The sequence below is a fragment of the Lepidochelys olivacea genome, assembly GCF_965140295.1.
Source record: "Lepidochelys olivacea isolate rLepOli2 genome assembly, chromosome: 1".
Taxonomy (NCBI): Eukaryota; Metazoa; Chordata; order Testudines; family Cheloniidae; genus Lepidochelys; species Lepidochelys olivacea.
The window spans coordinates 144965058-144986453 of NC_140411.1; the positions used below are offsets into that span (position 1 = coordinate 144965058).

Consider the following 21396-nt stretch of genomic DNA (forward strand, 5'->3'; position numbering starts at 1 on the left):
GGCCAATGTACATGGCAGAGGGGCATTGCTGGCACATGATGGCATATATCACATTGGTAGATGTGCAGGTGAATGAGCCCCTGATGGTGTGGCTAATGTGATTAGGTCCTATGATGGTGTCACTTGAATAAATATGTGGACAGAGTTGGCATCGGGCTTTGTTGCAAGGATAGGTTCCTGGGTTAGTGTTTTTGTTGTGTGGTGTGTGGTTGCTGGAGAGTATTTGCTTAATGTTTACAAAACACCAATGACCAGTGGTAAAATTATTCCCATTTTACAGATGGGTAAACTGGCACAGAGGAGTTTAGTGACTTGCCAAAGTTCATACGTTAAGTCAGTACGGAGTCAAGGATAGAACCCAGGAGATACTCCTAGTGCTTTTTATTATCTACTAAATAATATTGTTTTAGAGATTGTCCAATAAGTCAACATTTTAATCTTTAGTAGAAAAAGATCTGCATGATTATTTACTGGCAATATAACAACAAATATGTGCCACAAATCTCAACATATCGTGGAGAAAATTGGATTTTCTTTTATATTCCTATTTAAACTGCTGTTACCATTTTGTAACTTCTACCATTAAACATCAATGGGTTTCTCACTAACACATACTGGGAAATAATCAGTGTCAATACGCAGGGGCTGCCATGTCTTAATATACTCTTTTAAATCACAAATCTACATGATTTTAAAAGAGGCCTTATCCCAAATCTTTTCTCTAAGTATGTTCACTGAAATGGAAAACACAACACTGAGTCATGTCATTCTTGCGTTGATTGTCAGCACATCTTTTTTTAAACTTCCTTTTCTGGTCTTTTTAAAGTTAACTGATGTTTTGAGCTTTTTTCATTTTAATTAAAGGAATACTGTCAAAATTGGCAGGCCTCTGCCTGTCCCCTAGAAAAGTTATGTTGTCAGCTATATTACTGTATTGACAGCCATAAAGTATGAAGTCATCTGTTCAACCAGTAGTTCACAGCATAGGTGTAGGCAGTGATCATGCAAACTTCCCTGTGATTCCCCACCAATATACCTCAAGCATTTCAAAGGGACCGTGTCTACTCGGTGAAATGGTAGTTGTATTTCTATTCCCATTCAGTTATCATTTCTATTATTTATGTTGGGGCAGCACCCAGTATGCTTAGCTGCTTCCCTCAACACAGATGATGACAGTCTCTGCACTGCAGAGTTTATAATCTAAAATTATAAAGGCAGATGAAGGGTGAAAGAAATGTATACGTCATGCAAACAAAGTAATCCACCTGATGACAGACACACATCTAACTAGTCACGCTTTTATTTTGACACTTTTTGTCTAGTTAAATGCATTGCATTCTTGGCATCCCACCTCCTTATCTTTCCTCCACAGCAATTCCCAGCTTTAATTCCAGAGTTCTTATGCCACTCCCTCCCTGCATTCAAACGCTTTCCTTTGCATAATTGAATAGCTCATTTACAAGGTACATAGATTGTTGACACTACTAGCAAGAGTGTCAATTAGTGTCACAACTGGTAATTTTCTAATGTGGTCATCTGTGCATTAATAATTAGAATGAGATCACATTGCTCACTGAACAGCTTTCTGATCATGGCAACTGGCAACCATGCAGTCCAACTCCTTGTGAAGGTCAAGGAAGTCTTAGGGTACATCTATGGTACGAAATTATTTCGAAATATTCAAATTTTCGGAAGCGATTTTATACATTCGGTCTTCTGTGTCCCCACTAAAGCGCGTGAATTCGGCGGAGTGCGTCCACAGTACTGAAGCTAGCATCAAATGTCAGAGCAGTGCACTGTGGGTAGCTATCCCACAGTTCCCGCAGTCCCCACTGCCCACTGGAATTCTGGGTTAAGCTCCCAGTGCATGATGGGGCAAAAACATTCTCGTGGGTGTTTCTGGGTGTGTGTCATCAGCCGTTCCTCCCTTTGTGAAAGCTACTGCAGACAATTGTTTTGCGTCTTTTTGGCGTGCATACGCCATACTGCTTTCAGCAGACGGTGCACTGCTGCTCTTCTCCTACTATGAATTCACCTCGCATTTCCTCTCGTCTTCCTATGTAATGTCTAGTATCTACTCTTTCTCATCAAATGCTTCCGCTGCCACTCTGCTCTCCTACGTTTCATGCCCTTTTGCCAGGATTACCCATAGAGGCGCCAAAGCCATGGAGCCCACTCAGATCTCCACTGCAGTTTTGACCATTGTAAATACCTCGCGCATTATCCAGCAGTACGTGCAGTACTTGCAAAACCGGGCGAGGAAGCGACAACAGCGTGATTACTATACTGATGAGGACATGGACACAGATGTTCCTAGAAGCACGACATGTGGTGATTGGGAGATCATGGTGCTGTTGGACCAGGTTCATGCTGTGGAACGCCGATTCTGGGCCCGGGAAACAAGCACAGACTGGTGGGACCGCATAGTGTTTCAGGTATGGGATGATTCCCAGTGGCTGAGAAACTTTCATATGCATAGGAACTTTCATGTAACTTTGTGACTTCCTGTCCTCTGCCCTGAAGTGCAAAAACACCAAATGAGAGCAGCCCTTACAGTTGAGAAGCGAGTGGCCATAGCCCTGTGGAAGCTTGCAACAACCGACAGCTACCGGTCAGTCGGAAATCAGTTTGGAGTGGGCAAATCTACTGTGGGGGCTGCTGTGATGCAAGTAGCCAACGCAGTCATTGACCAGCTGCTATCAAGGGTAGTGACTTTGGGAAACGTGCAGACCATTGTGGATGGCTTTAATGCGCTGGGGTTTCCTAACTGCGGCAAGGTGATAGACGGAACGCATATCCCTATCTTGGCCACAGAACACCGGGGCGGCCAGTACGTAAACCGCAAGGGGTACTTTTCCATGGTGCTGCAAGCACTGGTGGATCACAGGGGACGTTTCACCAACATCAGCGTGAAAGGTGCATGACGCTCGCATCTTTAGGAACTCTGTTCTGTTTGACCAGCTGCAGGGAGGGACTTACTTCCCAGACCAGAAAATTACTGTTGGGGATGTTGAAATGCCTATAGTTATCCTTGGGGACCCAGCCTACCCCTTAATGCCATGGCTCATGAAGCCATACACAGGCACCCTGGACAGTAGTAAGGAGCAGTTCAACTATAGGCTGAGCAAGTGCAGAATGGTCATGGAATGTGCGTTCGGATGTTTGAAAGCGCGCTGGTGCAGTTTACTGACTCGGTTAGATCTGAGCACAACCAGTATTCCAATTTAGTTGAGCATAAGCTTTTGTGAGCTACAGCTCACTTCAAAGCTTATGCTCAATAAATTTGTTAGTCTCTAAGGTGCCACAAGTACTCCTTTTCTTTTTGTGGATACAGACTAACATGGCTGCTACTCTGAAACCTGTCAATATTCCAATTGTAATTGCTGCTTGTTGTGTGCTCCACAATATCTGTGAGAGTAAGGGGGAGACGTTTTTTGTGGGGTGGGAGGTTGAGGCAACTCACCTGGCGGCCAGTTTTGTACAGCCAGACAACAGGGCGATTAGAAGAGCGCAGCAGGGCACGCTGCACATCAGAGAATCTTTCAAAGCCAGTTTCATGACTGGCCAAGGTACGGTGTGACAGTTGTGTTTGTTTCTCTTAAAGTTACCCACCCCCTATATATGAGAAAGGAAATAAAGTCACAATTGTTTAAAAATCATTCTTTATTATTTGTTGCACAAAACATTGAGAGAAATCAGAAGCTAGAAGGGGGAGGGGTGTATTGGGTTAGGGGGGTGGAGGAGGAGGGAAGGACAAGTCCAGAAACCAAATCAAAATTTCAGATATGCCAGCTTTCTGCTGTTTCTGCAATCCTCTGTGGTTCACTGTGTGGGTCCCCATAGCCTCCCCCCCCACCCCCAGTGTTCTTGGGCATCTGGGTGAGGACGCTATGGAACTTGGGGAGGAGGGAGGATGGTGATACAGGGGCTGCAGCGGCAGTCTGTGGTCTTGCTGCCTTTCCCGCATTAGATCCACCATACAGCGGAGCATGTCAGTTTGCTCCCCCATGAGCTTGACCATAGCATCCTGCCTGCTCTCATCGTGCACGTCCCTCCTCTCTTCGTATTCATGTAACACTTTATGTGACTCCACAATTGTTTGCCTCCATGCATTCAGCTGGGCCCTATCAGTGCGGGAGGACTGCATGAGCTCAGCCAACATGTCGTCCCGAGCTCATTTTTTCCACCTTCTAATCTGGACCAGCCTCTGGGATGGAGTAGATAGGGGCCACGTTGAAACATTTGCACCTGCTGTGGGAGGAGAAAAAGGGAGGGTAGTATTTTAAAAGATACATTTTGGAGAACAAAGGGGACACTCTTTCTCAGTGAAACAGGCAATTCATAGTACACAGCACGTTGTCTTTCTGTACAAGGTCGCATTTTGCCTCTTATACTGAAGTGCCTGCCACTTTGGTGTGAGTAAGCCATCACATGCGGCCGGGCAACAGAATTCAGCTTGCAAGCAGCCATGGTAAGCCCTAGGGGCATGCGGGGTTCTGCTTCTTCCACATTCATTTCAATGCTTTCAAACGGCCGGCCCCCTTTCCCATAGCAAGCAATGCCTGGTGGGTTTGCCATATAAAAGGAGGGCCTGTGGGCTCTCTGGGATGATCACTTCACACAACACCCTCCCCTCCCACCACCACCCACTGTGTGGCTCCGATGAGGCTCTGAACAGGGACGAGTCCTTTAAACTAAACGTGAACAGCCCAGAGCGGCTGGGTTTCCCCCTACACCCCACCTTGTGGCTCTAATCAAGCTCTCACTCACCAGAAGTGCCTTCTCCAGGGTCATGGTCTGGGAGCATGCCTTGGGAGTGGGGGGAGGCTATTGGCTCCAGCGTTAAGAATAGTTCCTGGCTAGGGGGGAAAACGGATTCCCCACTTGCCGCCTGTGCACTATCCTCCTCTTCGTCCTCCAAAAACTCATCCTTCTCGCTCCGTGCTACTCCCCCCTTGCAGGTGTCCACAGACAGTTGTGGAGTAGTGGTGGCATCACCCCCCATAATTGCATGCAGCATGTATGGGGCTGTGACCCAGAGCACCCGTTCGCCTCCCTGGCTTTTTGGTATGCTTGCCTGAGCTCCTTGATTTTTGTATGACACTGCTCTGTGTCCCTGGAGTAGCCTCTTTCCGTCATGGCCCTGGAGACTTTATCATATGTATTTGTCTTTCTTTTTTTGGAACTGTGCATCCGATGAAGTGAGCTGTAGCTCACGAAAGCTCATGCTCAAATAAATTGGTTAGTCTCTAAGGTGCCACAAGTACTCCTTTTCTTTTTGCAAAGACAGACTAACACGGCTGTTACTCTGAAACCTGTCATAAAGGGAAGGGTAAACCCCTCTGAAATCCCTCCTGGCCAGGGGAAAGCTCCTCTCACCTGTAAAGGGTTAAGAAGCTAAAGGTAACCTCGCTGGCACCTGACCAAAATGACCAATGAGGAGACAAGATACTTTCAAAAGCTGGGAGGAGGGAGAGAAACAAAGGGTCTGTGTGTCTGTCTGTATTCTGTCTTTGCCGGGGATAGACCAGGAATGGAGTCTTAGAACTTTTAGTAAGTAATCTAGCTAGGTACGTGTTAGATTATGATTTCTTTAAATGGCTGAGAAAAGAACTGTGCTGAATAGAATAACTATTTCTGTCTGTGTATCTTTTTTGTAACTTAAGGTTTTGCCTAGAGGGGTTCTCTATGTTTTGAATCTAATTACCCTGTAAGGTATCTACCATCCTGATTTTACAGGGGGGATTTCTTTATTTCTATTTACTTCTATTTTTATTAAAAAAGTCTTCTTGTAAGAAAACTGAATGCTTTTTCATTGTTCTCAGATCCAAGGGTTTGGGTCTGTGGTCACCTATGCAAATTGGTGAGGCTTTTTTATCCAACATTTCCCAGGAAAGGAGGGGTGCAAGGTTTTAGGAAGTATTTTGGGGGGAAAGACGCATCCAAACAGCTCTTCTGCAGTAACCAGTGTTAGTTTGGTGGTGGTAGCGGCCAATCCAAGGACAAAGGTGGAATATTTTGTACCTTGGTGAAGTTTTGACCTAAGCTGGTAAAGATAAGCTTAGGAGGTTTTTCATGCAGGTCCCCACATCTGTACCCTAGCGTTCAGAGTGGGGAAGGAACCTTGACAGGAACGTAGTTCTGCCATAACAGATTCATCTCCCCAACATGCGATGAGATCCAGTACCTCCCGTTTGGACCATGCTGGGAGCTTGTCTGCGAATCTGGGACTGTGTGGTCTCTTGTGATGGTGGACTGTGCTGATGGTGACCAAACAGGAAATTCAAAAGTTCCCGGGGCTTTTACTGCCTACCTGGCTAGTGCATCAGAGTTCAGATTGCTGTCCAGAGCAGTCACAAGGGAGCATTCTGGGGTAGCTCCCGGAGGCCAATAACGTCGAATTGCATCCACAGTACCTGTAACCCGGAACTGCGATCTCGATTTTAGCGCTACTCCACTTGCCAAGGTGGAGTACAGAAATCGGATTAAAGAGCCCTTTAAATTGAAAAAACTGGTTTCGTCGTGTGGACGGAATCAGATTTATTTCGAAGTAACTCAGCTAATTCCGAAATAACTGCATACTGTAGACCAGGCCTTAGACTATGTCTATATGGCCCCACAGTTTGGAGCATGGGGCTGTGAATTGCAACATCCACTCGCGCAGTGGTTCTAAAACTTTTTTTTTTTTCCACAGACCACCTGAAAATTGTGAGGGTCTCAGCAGACCACTTAATGGTCTTTCCAAATGTTGTTTATACCATTAGCTAACTATTGTAAAGTGCTTTGGATAAAAGTGCTATATATAAAAAACTTTAATAATTTAATTAATGTTTTTTTGTTCTACAAATAAAAGCACACAACTCATTTTAATATCAGTAGTCTTACCTTTCTAATGTGATGGCTGTGCCTTCTCTCCCCTGCTGCGGCAGCTCCCAAGCTGGGGCTGGGAAGGAGGGGGGCCTCTCCCTCTCTCCTCCACCACGGCAACCCCCGAGCTGGGGCTGGGAAGGAAAGGGGTCTCTCCCTCTCTCCCCGGCCACAGCAGCCATGGAGCTGAGGCTGGGAAGGAGGGCCATCTCTTCCTGACATCCGCAACCCTGGAGATGGGGAAAGTCGCTTCTTTCTCTGGCCGCCGCAGCCCTGCATGTCCCAAGTTCGCCTCACCCCTTCTTCTCACCCCACTGCCCCCTCCCACCTACCCCTATTCCCCCCAAGGCCACCACCTCACCTTACTTGTGCATCTTCTCCAGGATCCAGGCACCTAATTAGTGAAGCTATGCCTGCGCGGCTCCGCTAATTAGGTGGGTGGCCCTTCGTTCTTTTGTGTGCGGCTACCCAGGCACATACCTTAGAGGGAACTATCCGCGGACCACCTGAATGGAGCTCGCAGACCACTGGTAGGCCGTGGACCACAGTTTGAGAACCTCTCTGCACTAGCGGGTTGTGCTGTAACTCCCCCATGTGGCTGCTGGTGGCACAAACTAAAAGCTATCTAGTTCATGTTAACATATTCCTCTAAGGACTAAGTTAATGTGAACTACTTAGGCATTAACACTTGTATGTATATCAGGGGAGTTACAGCACAGAATGCTATTGCGATCCACACCCCCTTAGTCTGAACTGCAGAGCTGTGTAGACAAGCCCTTAGAGTTTAGTGGAGTTGGATCAAGCTGCTTCTTTGGATTTGAATTTACAGCATAGCTAAGAGGCTCTGCATCCCATTAGCAGCCTCTCAAGTCATCCAGTGTATTATGGTTATCTTTTCAATTTCATAAAAATATAATTTAAAAAATCATTTTCAAACTCATACCTATTCCTCAATAGTTTGTTTCCTAGGAACAGGAAAATTGAATATTACTTTTAAACAAATCATAAACATAAATATGTTGATTGTGTTAGGCACTCACTGATATAACAATCTACACTGGAAATGCATACACACACTGAAATATATGATGGTGCCTGCAGGTCTATCCATTTCTGCTCTGTCGTTCAGGAATGCAATCCTTTCTTTACTATTAAGTGCTACCTTTTTTATGACCATGTAACTTTAGACTGAATTACCATGTTCACGTTACTTTTGAGTTTGACTTTCATATCTTTTTTTCAGAAAATTTTGCTAGTGCATATATGTACTCTGATCTCTCAAGGATTTGAATATGTTGGCTATTACATGCTAAAAGTGTGTTGAGTGCCCTACAGACAACTAGTCTCCACTGTAAAGCACTTACATTCTAAAACCCAGATTATAAAAATTCTGTACTTATTCTCATGCTTAACTTTAAGCATGGGAAGAGTTACATGGAAGTCAATGGAACTACTCCCATGCTTAAAGTTAAGCTTGTGTTTTAAGTGTTTGCAAGTTTGGGACCTAAATAAATACATCTAGAGAATGGATGGGGAATGTCACAGCAATGATTGTTTCCATGTGTCTTACTGGTTCCATGATACTTTGTTGTTGTTATCATCAGTTACATTTCCTTGAGCCGTGGGCTAGGGTTTATAGGCCTTGTTAACTAAGTTTGTTTTAAGGGGGTCACCTTGAAGGAGGAGAGGGTTGAGACATGACTGAATAGGCTAGGAAAGGAGTTTTAGTCATCAGGGGCACATGGAAGAAGGTACAGAGATAAGCAGGAAAAGGAAACAAAGGGTTGTTAATCATGTGACTTGGGCAGAAATACATGAGTGAGATAAAGGAAATGAGCAGACAGGTAGGCAATAGGGTTGCCAATTTTCTGATTGCAGAAAACTGAACATCCTTCCTCTGCCCCCTTTCCCAAAGCCCCACCCCTACCCCACCCCTTTTCCAAGGCGCCACCCCCCCACTCCCTCCATCTCCCCTCTCCCCCCCTCACTCACAGTGGATTGGGTTACGGGAGGGGGTGAGCACTCTGGCTGGGGGTGCGGGCTCTGGGGTGGGGCCAGGGATGAGGAGTTTGGGGTGCAGGAGAGGGCTCTGGGCTGGGGACAGGGGGTTGGAGTGTGGGGTGTGAGGGCTCTGGGGTGGGGCTGGGGCTGAGGGCTTGGGGTGCAGGAGGAAGCTCCAGGCTGGGGCTGAGGGGTTCAGAGTGTATGGGAGGGGGTGTGGGCTCCAGGAATGAGTTTGGGTGCGGGAGGGGGCTCAGGCAAGGGGTTGGGGTGCAGGAGCGGGTTCAGGATATGGGCTCCGAGTGGCGCTTACCTCAGGCGGCTCCTGGAAGTGGCTCTGCGCACTGCCTCCATCTGCAGGCACCGCCCCCACAGCGTCCATTGGCCATGGTTCCCGGCTAATGGGAGCTGTGGAGCTGGCGCTGCAGGCAGGGGCAGCGTGCGGAGCCTCCTTGGCCGCCACTGTGCCTAGGGACATGCGGGCCGCTTCCAGGAGCCTTGTGGAGCCAGGGCAGGCAGGGAGCCTGCCTTATTTCCGCTGCACCGCTGACCAGACTTTTAGCAGCCCGGTCAGCAGTGCTGACCAGAGCCAACAGGATCCCTTTTCAACTGGGCATTCTGGTCGAAAACCAGACTCCCAGCAGCCCTCATAGGCAAAAGCTACATTATGGAGAAAAAGTACTGCTATACTTCCATTTGTATCACAAAACTGATTTTTTAAAAAAGTTTCTCCTCTAATTTTAACAAAACTGCATTAATATGGACTGTATACATTTGTGTGCTTATTGGGTTTTTTAAGGAAAGTTTGGTGGTAGACCAAGTCTTGGAGAGATAGGAGAGCTTGAAAAACTAGAGGTATTTATCTTTTTGAAAAATGGTTTTGTTTTTGTACCTTAACTCCAAGAAAGGTAAGCTAGTTCTAGAAACTCAAGTTTGAAGTATTTGGGTATGTCTACACTGCAGAGAAAAACCCATGGCACTGAATCTCAGAGCCTGGGTCAGTTGACTCAGGCATGCAGGGCTAAAAATAGTTGTGTAGACATTTCTGCTCAAGCTAGAACCTGAGCTCTGAGACCCTCTCCAGGTTTCAGAGCTTGGGCTCTAGCCCAAGTGGGATTGACTACACAGCTATTTTTAGCTCTGCAGCCTGAGCCCTGCAAGCCCAAGTCAATTGACCTGGCCTCTGACACTCAGCACTGTGGGCTTTTCTTTGCAGTGTAGACATACCCTTTGGCTTCAGTGAGCTCTGAGGCTTCTGACTGTTTTTTAGGAAAGACTATTTAGTTAGGCACAGTCTACAAAATTGTAACCTCTGTGAGGTCTAGAACATAGCCACAAGACAGGAACCTTAGAGGCCGGGAGAGGGGATAGTGAGGAGGAAGGTATGTGTTTCAGAAACAACATAATTGCCAGATTGCCTGATGCACCCATTATACCATCTTTGAAGTCTGACGTGTGCACTCCAATCTCATGGAAGCTGTGTCTGGGGACGCTAATACCTCTGGGCTCTGCTATGCAGAAGGATTATGGGATGTACTAAGAGAAGTGGGGCTCCTGATATAAAGAAAAGATTCTGAGGATTTAGAACTAAAATAGAATTTTCTATTTTTTAAACATATTCTAACCATTTTTTCCTGAAATAATGGATATGGTTTCATAACTTGCATTCATCTAGGAGGTTTTGGTTTTTTTAATCTTTCATTGGTTTAAGCATTCAGTGGAGCACAAGATATGACATAACTTTAAAGATGTTTCATATTTAGGTTCTTTACATAATTCTCACATTTTCTAGGTCTCCTACACCTTGTCCTCCAACAGCCACCTCTTCATCTAGGTCTTATCAGCTCTCTTCACTGCCTAGACCTTCAGTACGTCGTTCTCGCCAAGCTCGACAGAAAGTAGCAAAAATGAAAAGAGTTCATGCACTTGAAAAAGAGAGAGAGGTAAATCAATCATTAGTGATACAAAATAGAAAATGCACAGAATGTTTTTTTCAGGAGACTACTCTACCAAGTCTGTACAGGAAATACTCACTGGCCTGCAATTATAGGCAGGTACCCAGGCAGCATGGGGGAGGAAGCCCTCTAATTCAAATACAGCCTGGACAAAAACCAGACCTAAGGCGTTGCAGGGACTAAAGGCTGGGAGCTGCAGAGAGGTGGAGCAGGCGGAAGAAAATCTGATAAGGAGCAGGAGGTGGGACTGATAGGGCAAAGAGACTGGGAAATAATGGGGTGAGAGAAAGTAGAGAGATGTGACAAGCAGCCAGGATGCAGGGGGAGATCTGGGCCTGGCTGGATACAGATACTGAACCAAAGAGCTGAGGGAGGTTAGACGAGAAGGGCAGGAAGGGAGACTGGAACTGGGAGCCAGTAGAGAGACAATGTGGGCAGGCAACTGGAGGCTGGGGAGAGGGAAAGAGACAAGTCATGGAGGGGGTAGGAACTGGGACTGGCTGTGCAGGGAGCTGCTGGCAAGAAGTCTGGAGGGGCGAGACTAGGACTAGGAGCAGAAGTCTGAGGCTGGGAAGATTAGGTTAAGAGACTAGGACTGGGATGAGGAGCTATGGTGGTATAGAGAAAGAACTGAGAGTGACTGGTTGGAGGGGATGGGGCAGAATGGGTCAAGATTGTGGGGGGAATGGGCAGAAGAGTCTGTACCCGTAGAGCACACTTCCCTTCTGAATCTGGAATGGACCCCAAGATTCCTGAGTCTCAGCATTCCTCTGCTGTCAGCAAATATCTGTTAAATTCAGTGACAAAATGTCCAATTCCCTTCTAGTCTCAGCACCCTCTAGTGCTGGTCCTAATAGAGGATAAAAAACCTACTATTGCTATCGGTTACTCAGCTCAAATGGCAGAGGTCTTTGCTATGGATCTAAGGTTTCAACACTACACCTGTCAATATAATGCCACCTAATGGAATTGCTGTTTTTTCTGTTTGCTTTTTTAGACATCTAGGAAATTATACTCAAAAGAGCGATCCTGAAATATTATTAGGGTTGCAAAGTCCAGCACACAAAAGTTAGGAAATGTCAGAATTAAGGTTGCCTATGAAACCTTAATACACCCCTTTGTGTATATGCAGTATTATATAGTGTTTAGTTACATGATCACACATTTATTCCACAGGACCCTAGCCTCATTCCGTACATATGATGGATAGACGTATCCTTCAACTCAGTGGTTAGAGTGCTCACCTGCAGTGTGGATGATGTGGGTTCATATCTCTGCTCCACATAAAGCAGAAGAGAGATTGGAGCCTGGGTCTCCTAATCCTGTGTGAATGCTCCAATCACAAGGCTACAGCTTAGAACATTTTGTAAATCTAGCCCTTCATTTCCTTTTGCTCTTAATAAAAAAGTTAAAAATACCCGAAATGTTTCACTTTGAAGCAAACAAAAAAACCCCAACATTTCATTCAACCCACATTTTTTCCCAACTTGTTTGATTCACCAATTTTTTTTTAAATTTCAGTTCAACCCAAATCAATAATTTTTTTCAAACTGCAACCAACCAAAGAAAAAATCAGTTACTCATTCAGCTCTAGTCACAAGTCTTTCTAGCTCTTCATCATCCTTGCTTATAGCCTTCCCTCCTGACTCACAGTCCCTTCCAGTCCTAGCTTGGGCTTCTCACCCAGTAGGCATCTGCTGCCTAAGAGCTTGGGAGAGTTGTCAGCTAACTCCCCAAACACTCTCCCTCTCTCTCGACTGAGTTTCGACTGAGACATACTAATAGTATATTTATTTCTTAAAACTGTTGAATACACTTAAATATTTATTTCAACAAAACCTTTTAAACTTATCTGTCCTAACATTCATACTGTGAATTAGTAACTGCAACACAATCGTGTCACAGAATTCGCTCCTCTAGATTTGAAAAGTGCATGTCTTGGCTTTGCTTTGGCATTCATGTAACAGTGAGAAATAGCAAATCTCTAATGTTGAGTTCTGTTTGGTGTATCTGAATTTACTACAAAGCTATATAATGTGATCTGCAGTAGACAGTTCTTCCTGTTTTGATATAATAGTGTGTATAATGTTGTTCAGGAACAGAAATTGGATGTTACAAATAGAAGCCACTTAACTGAACGTCAAGAAACTATGACTGTATCAGCTGAAGACCTTGAGGATCACTCTGTCTTTTCTGATGAAGAGTGGGAGCAAGAGGCAGCTAAATTGTATGCCTGGTCTCAGGCATTATCTCTTGAAGACATTGGAGAATCTTCGCTCACACCTAATTTCTGAATTTTAATAATGGTTATTTCACATTAGCAGTAGTGGTAAACAGAAAACATTTTCAAATCTTTCCTACCCTGCCGTCAATATGTTGCAAATTTTGATCATAGAGAACATGGGATTACATACATATAATTGCTTTCAGCTTGGCTGTAACAGATTTAGAATTTGAGCTACGTACAGGTTATCTGTGAACACTGTATATTTTGTGTACAATGTATGATTACAGTAATTGTTTTGCTGTGCCATTGTTTATTTCATTTTCATTATGGAATGGTACTAAGTGGTGAAGATTGCATTCCACAATAAGCTCAATTTCCAGCCTCTGCTCCCTACTTCCCCAAATGAAACCAGTCTGCCTGAAAATTCACTTGCAGCATTTCATTCCAGGGTAGAATTTTTATGGGAAGGTTGAAATGAAATCCTAAAAGCAATGTTAAAGTTATAGGGCCAGATACAGGGCCATATTAAGGTTCTTTTGTACAGCTCTGGGAGCAAAGCAACTTTTAAGCTATCTTAATCAATTATATAGAGATTCTACCAGCAAAGGACAATCCCCAAATGATGTGGAGCCAGCAAGCCAGCTTTGTCACAGCTTGCTGGTACTCTCGTAACGGACATGTCCATGCCCTTTTTCTTGATGAAGAAAGTGAGAAAATGTAAAGAACTAATACTACTTGACCCAAAAACTTTATTCCATTTGAAACCTGGACACTTTTTAATTAAACAAAAACTATATAAAATCAATACGCTATTTCCATTGCAGAACAAGATTATGGGCACAACTAAGGTTAGGTGAGTGATGTAAATTTAGTGACTTTTTTGGTAAGGTGTAGAATTTCTGTAAAGAAAGAAGGGGTTGTTTATTTTGATTTTTTGAGAGTTACCTGAACTGCACTGAAACGTACTTCCTGAAGGTTTTTTGTAGGCGAATTTAGTTTACTTAACTGTATTTAGAGCTCAGTCTTGTTCCTGTTGACTTCAGTGGGTATAGTATTGAGCCAATTAAGCCCAATCCAACTCCACTGGGAATCAACGGAGAAATTCGCACTCAGTTCACTGGGAGTTGGATCTAGTTCCATACGATTTAAGAACATAAGGATTTGTTCAATTAAAAACTGAAGTTCAGTTTCACCAGCACCTGTTTTCTCCTCTTGAGTACTGTTTTACAGTGTTTGGGTAACCTTTCACAAAAAACAGCAAGGAAAAAGTTATGGATACTTGGATAGTGAGAAGAATGCCTCCCATACTTCATAACTGGCACCAAATGAACACTAAGTGTTGAAGCAATTGTTTTTATATTCTAGAATATACTGTTGTATTTTGATATTTCATGGATGCAAGGCCTAAGGTTATTTTCAATTAACACTAAACATAATTTGACTACCTAAAATGAAGTCTCTAATCTGGGGACTAGCTGAAACATATGATGATACTACTATTGTTCAGCTACAAATCCTTCACAACTCCTAAAGTAGCTCTTCAGTTTTGCCTAAATTGTTCAGTATTTAGGTTGATTGGAAAATTATTCAGATTAAGACGTTGCTTTGCTGTTTGTAACTAGACTTAATCCTAACCAGTAATACTGCAGACTAATGTGTATGGCTTCCACTGGAATGTGCCACAGGGACCATAGACTCCAATGTAAATTTGTCCCAATTTTAAATTCCAAAAGAGACTAATTGTCTCTTGCTCTGAGATACATAGTAGAGGAGAAGATGGCAATATAGTCTTTTCACTTTGCACATTTATGTTGGATAATTTTCCATGGCTTGCTCAGACTCAGAAAATCAGTGGTTTTTAAAAATGTGTTAACGTGTTTTATTCCGGCATAAAAGAGTGGCTTTTTGCAGTTTAGCTTGCCACTTTGGAAGCAGTTTAAGCTACTGAAAAAAAACCCACTCTTAGTCCAGAATAAGAATGTCCAATGGTGGAGTTATACCGGTATAACGATAGTGCTTCAGGGCATAGCTACACTTGCAGATGCAGAGCGCTTTGAGTTAAACCAGCCTTCTTAGACCGCAGTAGGGAAAGCGCTGCAGTCTGTCCACACTGACAGCTTCAAGCGCACTGGTGTGGCCACATTTGGGCATTTGCAGCGGCACTGGGAGTGGTACATTATGGGCAGCTATCCCAGCATGCAACTGGCTGCGTGTTTTTCAAATGTGGGGGGTGGGTGGAGTGTGACAGGGAGTGTGTTGTGAATGTGCAGGGAGAGAGAGTGGGTTTTTGGGGAGCTGAGAGCATGTCAACATGCTGTCTTGTAAATTCAGACAGCAGCAGACCCCCCCCCTCACCACTCCCCCTGCCTCTCTCTCACACACACAGCATTCCACTCTAATGGTTGCTTTGTCTCAGAGCAGATAAGCAGCCGGCTGTCAGAAACGGAGCTTTCAAAGGGCATTGCCACATTCCTACACCTGATTCCAAACAATGACAAGAGTGGCCACTTGACGTAAGGGGATTATGGGACATTTCCAGAGGCTGATCAGAGCACAGTAAAGCAACACCTCATTCACACTGGCGCCACGGCACTCGAGCGGGGGGCGCAGCAAATGTTATTCCACTCGCCGAGGTGGAGTACCAGCAGCGCTGTAGCCACGGAGTCAGAGCGCTCTACGTGCCTTGCCAGTGTGGACAGGTAGTGAGCTAGTGTGCCTGGGGCTCCTTTATTGCGCTGTAACTCGCAAGTGTAGCCAAGCCCCTAGTTATGGTACAGCTATAACTAAAAAAATCTCCCTTACGCAAACCTTAATAAAAGTATCAATCTCCTAATCAGCTTTGAAACTCTCAACTTTGATTTTGGAAATGAAAAACTGTTTCTAGAAGTATTAAGTGAAATGCTGTAATGATATCACCTTAGACTGTGATAGCAGCATATTTCACAAGCGAGGCAGTGTTAGACATAATCAAGATGTAGATAGGTCCCCAAGAAAATCAAAATACTGCAGAGGAAATACAGTGATGATGTTGCAACTGTCTGAAGCTTTCCCTTCCATCACTAATGAGCCACTGCATCAGCACACTGCTAGGGGAATTGTGGGCAGGCTGCACAGATATTTTGGGGGTCCCAGAGCAAAAACTCAGGCCCTCCTCCACCTAAAAAAAAATTATTTTGAGGGAGAATGGGGGACAGACCTTGAAGAGTAAGTCTGCCCTGCACTTATCCCACAGCAGCAGCTTGACTCCTGTCCCACGGTGCTGGGCCCTGCTTCAGGTGTTGTGACCCGGCGTGTACAATACAGCTCCACCCGCGTTTGGCCCAGCTGCCCCTCCATCACCACGTCAGAGAGTGGCATTCTGACCCGGTATGCGGAGTCACATCACCACTCAGGTTTGGCCTGGTGCCCCCACCTAGTGACAGGGGTGGGGAGGGTGATCCGGCCAAACCTGAGTACCACTCTATCCCTCCTGCCAGCTCACAGGACCACCCCGAGGGCCCTCTCAGACAGGGGCCCCAGGGAAAACTTCCCCTTTTGTGCGTTCTTCCCTCCGCCCCCCCAATTGGTCCTGACTACAAGATGCTCCAATATGAGGTGTCAGGTTGGTGGTAGTCAAGGTAGGGGCCTCAAGCTAGTTCCTAAAAAAGTTGTGAATTTATAATCCATGGGAGTGTCATGCATCTGCCATTCTGATTTTTCATTTTTGCTTTCTCTGTCTCCTTTTCTGAGACAACACAGATACGATCTCTTTCTCACCTGGTTGCTTCCTCCCCTAAACTTTAATTTTCCCCACTAATAGTAGTAAGAATCAGGGAAGATGAAGGTACCACAAGTATTGTTTTTAAAGGTGAATAGTACAGTGTTTTAGCATGGGGCAGGGTCATGTTAACTACATCAGTTAATCATGTTACAACGAGGTCTCCCCAACCTAATTCTAATTATAATGTAGATAGGGCCTAAACTGAATGAACTTGCTTAAATTAAATCAAGAACAAAGAATCTGTGGATAATAGGTCTGTCAGTGAACACTAAAATCAGGAAGTTTTTCTTTCATAATAGCTGAAAATGGCTTGCCTAGGGGAAATATTAGGAGCTGAGAGAGTTGGACAGATTATATTAATAGAAGCTAGGTGTTAAAGTCTCAGTTTCAAGGTAGGTGATCCTGTTTTCCCATGTGGTCCCTTGAGGGCAACCACTTAAAGGTTTCTGGCTTCCAGCTGTCACTTTTCCTGAGTAGATATCCACAATCTCACTCCCTTTGTGACTGGGGGGTTTTATGGCTGCACAGGTCTTTGCTTACACTGCGATAACCCCAGCAAGCCAGACTGCCTAAAAAGCCTGGTGGCCTGCATTTTCCTCTCCCTCCAAAGGCTACGAAGGGTGTGTTACAAGTTACCACCCAGCTCTTGGTGAGTAAGCACCTTTATTAAGGTGAAAGCATTACAAAGGAAAAAATAAAATTAAAAAAAAAATAAGTTCTTATATGCCTGCTAAAAGTTTACCAGAGGTCACCCATCAGTCTTATGAGGTCCTCACAGGTCAAGTCCTTCCACCCCTTCTGAAAGGAGTGCCCTGCAGTCCCAGACAGTAGATCCTGTCCCTTTGCTGGATCAGAAAATAAGTCCCTAGTCAGTTTCAACTCAGGCTATTTATCCAAAGCTCCTTTCTTTGGCTATTGGTCTCTGGAGAATCCACTTTGACCCAATATATACGAGCCTCCCCAGCTCGTAGTAGTACTTTTCTGAGGGCATTACAACCTGGTTGGATTTGCCTTAATCACAAACCCCCTGTTTTTACTTCCTGGAGGAGCTGTGGTAGTCCTCCCCCTGGAGTAGAACACAATCATACATAAACCATTCATTTAAAACAATGGATCCCAAGGACACTGCATGGGGTAGCAATATGTGTCATAGTAATAAAAGAAAGTGAGAGCTGATCCTCCAGTACTGTACCAAGGACATTTTTTTATAGTGGCTAAATCCAAACTGAATATGTAAAAATGGTACTTTCTTACTAGTAGATTGATTCACGTGTGTGTATTCAAACTCATACCCTCTAAGTGCAATTATTAAATTAATCTTTTTCTCCTTGTTTTCGTCCTGCTGAGCCAACACAGCGAGCTGCAATTCTTTTCCTGGGTGGGCCTTATCAAGAGCTGTAGGGAAGCAGCCCCCTGCAAACCCACTGAAAATAGTCTTTGACCACAAGGCCTGGAGAACCTTGTTTTCCATGTATCATTACCAGTAATAAATTAACCTGGTTAACTATCAGATCCCAGGTTGAGTTTGCAGGGCTAACAGCAAGTAAAAATGTTTTTCTAGTGAATTGAGTACAACTGGTACAATTTTGAAAACAAATAAACAATGTCCTTTCTGCACAGTTGATATTCAAAGTAGAACCACACTTTAGTTATGAAGAGCCCGATCTTAAAATTGAACCCTTGGGCTATTGTTACTCACTCCTAAAAGAACATCCCCGTCCCTACTACTCTACATCTTTAATCCGTTAAAATAAAAAAAGGCACAGAATGGGCTGCAGCCACATCTACGAGCGCCAGAGCTTAAAAGCAGGTATGTACCGCTAAGGGTAAAGTCTGGTAGGCAGCAAGCCGTAAACCCATGCATTAGACCACAGCAATGTGCTATCCTTTATAGCTGAAGCTTTGTCTCTTGCCAGGCATCCAGTACTGTTCATTCCTTCAGTTAGGCAACAAATTTGCAGCAGTTTTGATCACCTGTATTTTAGTTCTGCTGTATAATAGCGCTGCAGATTCATCTGAAGCATTGTGCAAAATCCTTAAGTAGGCAAACGCTTATTTGTCACAACCCAAGTTCTGAGGCGACTTTCATTCAAAAGCAGACTAGATGTGGAGCCTGACTGCTAGAAGTTGAGAGCGTGAAGCTGGAAATACTGGTATGCTTGTGACCATTTTTTCCAGAATGTTAGCTGAAGTACTGGGAATAGCCATCAGAATTCCAGTTTCTCATCTGAGAGTGGAGACATTTTAATTCTTTTGAGTCAAGCTAATGTGGGCAGTGAGGTGGTTCCCCACATCCCCCTCCTCTCCGTTGCAGCTGTGGTAAATGTGACAGTGGGTGTTAGTACTCACCATAGCTCCATGTAGTGCCACCCCTCTCTCACCATGGGGCTTGAAACCAGCGATGATACCCTTCCTTGAAAAAGACGTGCTGTAGCCCATCCAGCCCTTTAGAGACTACGATCACATCTCCAGCACCTGATTGGCGGGTACCTCATGCCTTCATTATTGCCAGATGTAGACAAATCAACATGTAATATCTGGTCTTTGCCAATGAACCCCATCCATGCAGCCGTAATACCGTAACACACACCTAAAACCAACATTAACCAGTTGCAAAGCAAGCTGCAGGATCCATATGTTGTGGGAAATGTTACCAGCACTGGCAGCTGCTGAGTTCTCTGCTTATTCTATCTAGCATATGTAGAGAGCAGCACTCACTTCTAGCCCTCACTGCTTGCCTCAGTTAACTGTAAAAGAGTTGTGCTTACCCATGGAGGGGAATAAGTAGCAAAAATTAGCAAAGAATACTGATTTTTTGAAAGTGCCAAAATACACACACAGCTGTAGAAAAAGAATATGCAGTTTCTGAAAAACTACATCTTCAAGTAGGTGCCTGTCCCATATACAACAGAAAGTATCTAAGGTCTTTTGCATTAGCTATGAAAACAATCTAAGGGGGCACTATAAAGCGGGAGTCCTACATTTTGTATGATCAACACTTTAGTGTTACTACAGCTGGCTGTCCTGTATCCTCCCTTCCCTCCAAATAATTTCACTGGTTCTTATTTTGAATGAGGTAGTATTATTTGATAGCTTAGGTATGCAAATTTCTCTTCTCTTTCAGAGAGGGAATAGCAGAAGGTTAGGTCTCATTATGCCAGTTTCTAGTTTCAGAACTCTAGTCTCAGCCACATGTAGACAAACTCCACTGAAATATACTGGAGTTGTGCAGCCATAGCTGAAAGTAGTCAATTATATTTATGTTGTTACTAATAATAGATAATGCAGCATTGTGTCTGAAGTTGCATCAATAAAATAAGTAGGGCTAGAAGTGGCTCTGACCACTCAGCTTTCTTTTTTCACCTGCAGTCTACAAATTGTAAGTAACTAGATATGCAAACAGAGGCACTGGATTAGGATTTGTCACAAGACACTGAAGTGTTATCTCCTATATTCCATTTATGGCAGCAATGTTATTGTTCAAAGATTCCCTTCTGCATTATAACCAATGATTATTCCTCCTCTGAGTTTTTAAATTTTAAAGATTAACCTTTCAGTTCTTTTATTGAGATTGTGATTCCATGAACAAACAATTAATGTTCCCAACAGCATGGAAGAGAGCCGAGATGGAATGAGCCAGATTGCTTGGATACAGAAAGCATCAGGGCCTGTCTCAAGGGATTCACATTTTTTCCTGCACAGACAAAATCTACACTGTGGAAGGTAACTGGTGGAGTTCATAGGGAGTGAACAGAGAGAGTTCGAAGTATGTCTGATCTAGGCTATATTTGTAGCATAGTCTCTGTGTGTAGCCCAGAGTGTCTTCCCTTGAAGGAGAAAGACACATGCAAAAGTGTAATATCACATCTATTTAAATAAAGGAGACAAGTAATGATGCCCCTGATAAAGCACAGCATGATATGGAGAGAGGAAGAGAGCTGACAATTGTATATACAAAAACTTATCAAATATGTGTTTCCTACAAATGGAACATTTCTATTATTATCTTGATATTTGCTCAGCATTTCTGGAAATCCCTGACTAATACAGGTTATCAAGATTGTCTTTATATGGCTTATCAGTCCTTGAGGACCATAAACTAACCTTGCAATGTTGATCAGACAACACAATCCTTTGAGTTTCTCTTACAATCTCACTTCATTCTAGTTTATCAATGCAACACAGATCAGTGGGGATAAATAGGTGCCCACAGATGCAGTGGACAGGGTAGCACCCACCGCCTAAGGTGGAGAGCTGAAGTGCTCTTTGGGGCTGTAGCTCCACTTTCCTACTTTATGTATAACTTACATGGAGTGGGAAGCAGAGTGCTAATCACAGGAATTGCTGATGGACCAGATTGGGTGGTTTTGGAATAGCATGGAGTATTCCCAAGTAGCAGATAGGGAATCAGTACTGGCCATGAGTGTGAAGTACTGTATAGAAGAGGAAAAGCAGTATTAAGTTCAGACACTGCACTTTATTTTACTGGAGATTAGGGCTACATATACTGAGCTGCTGCAGTAGGGTAAATATACCAAGTAGCTGAATGAGACTAGCAGGCAGAAGAATGAAATTAAGAAATGAGT

The 21396-nt window shown here is 44.1% G+C and overlaps 1 protein-coding gene across 4 annotated transcripts in view; it reads left to right on the forward strand.

Moving 5' to 3' along the window:
* Positions 1–21396, forward strand: part of LOC311527124 (uncharacterized protein CXorf58) — a gene marked incomplete at its 5' end in the record, with an annotated part of 48100 nt that overhangs the window by 22443 nt on the left and 4261 nt on the right. For 3 of the 4 annotated variants that reach the window (XM_084640774.1, XM_084640771.1, XM_084640772.1), the window contains 2 exons: positions 10661–10811; positions 20420–20533. In XM_084640774.1, coding sequence (XP_084496900.1) covers positions 10661–10811; positions 20420–20533 — 265 coding nt within the window. Of the gene's footprint in view, positions 1–10660; positions 10812–12919; positions 15869–20419; positions 20534–21396 lie in introns of those variants that run through there. The other variant, XM_084640773.1, reaches the window with a different exon arrangement.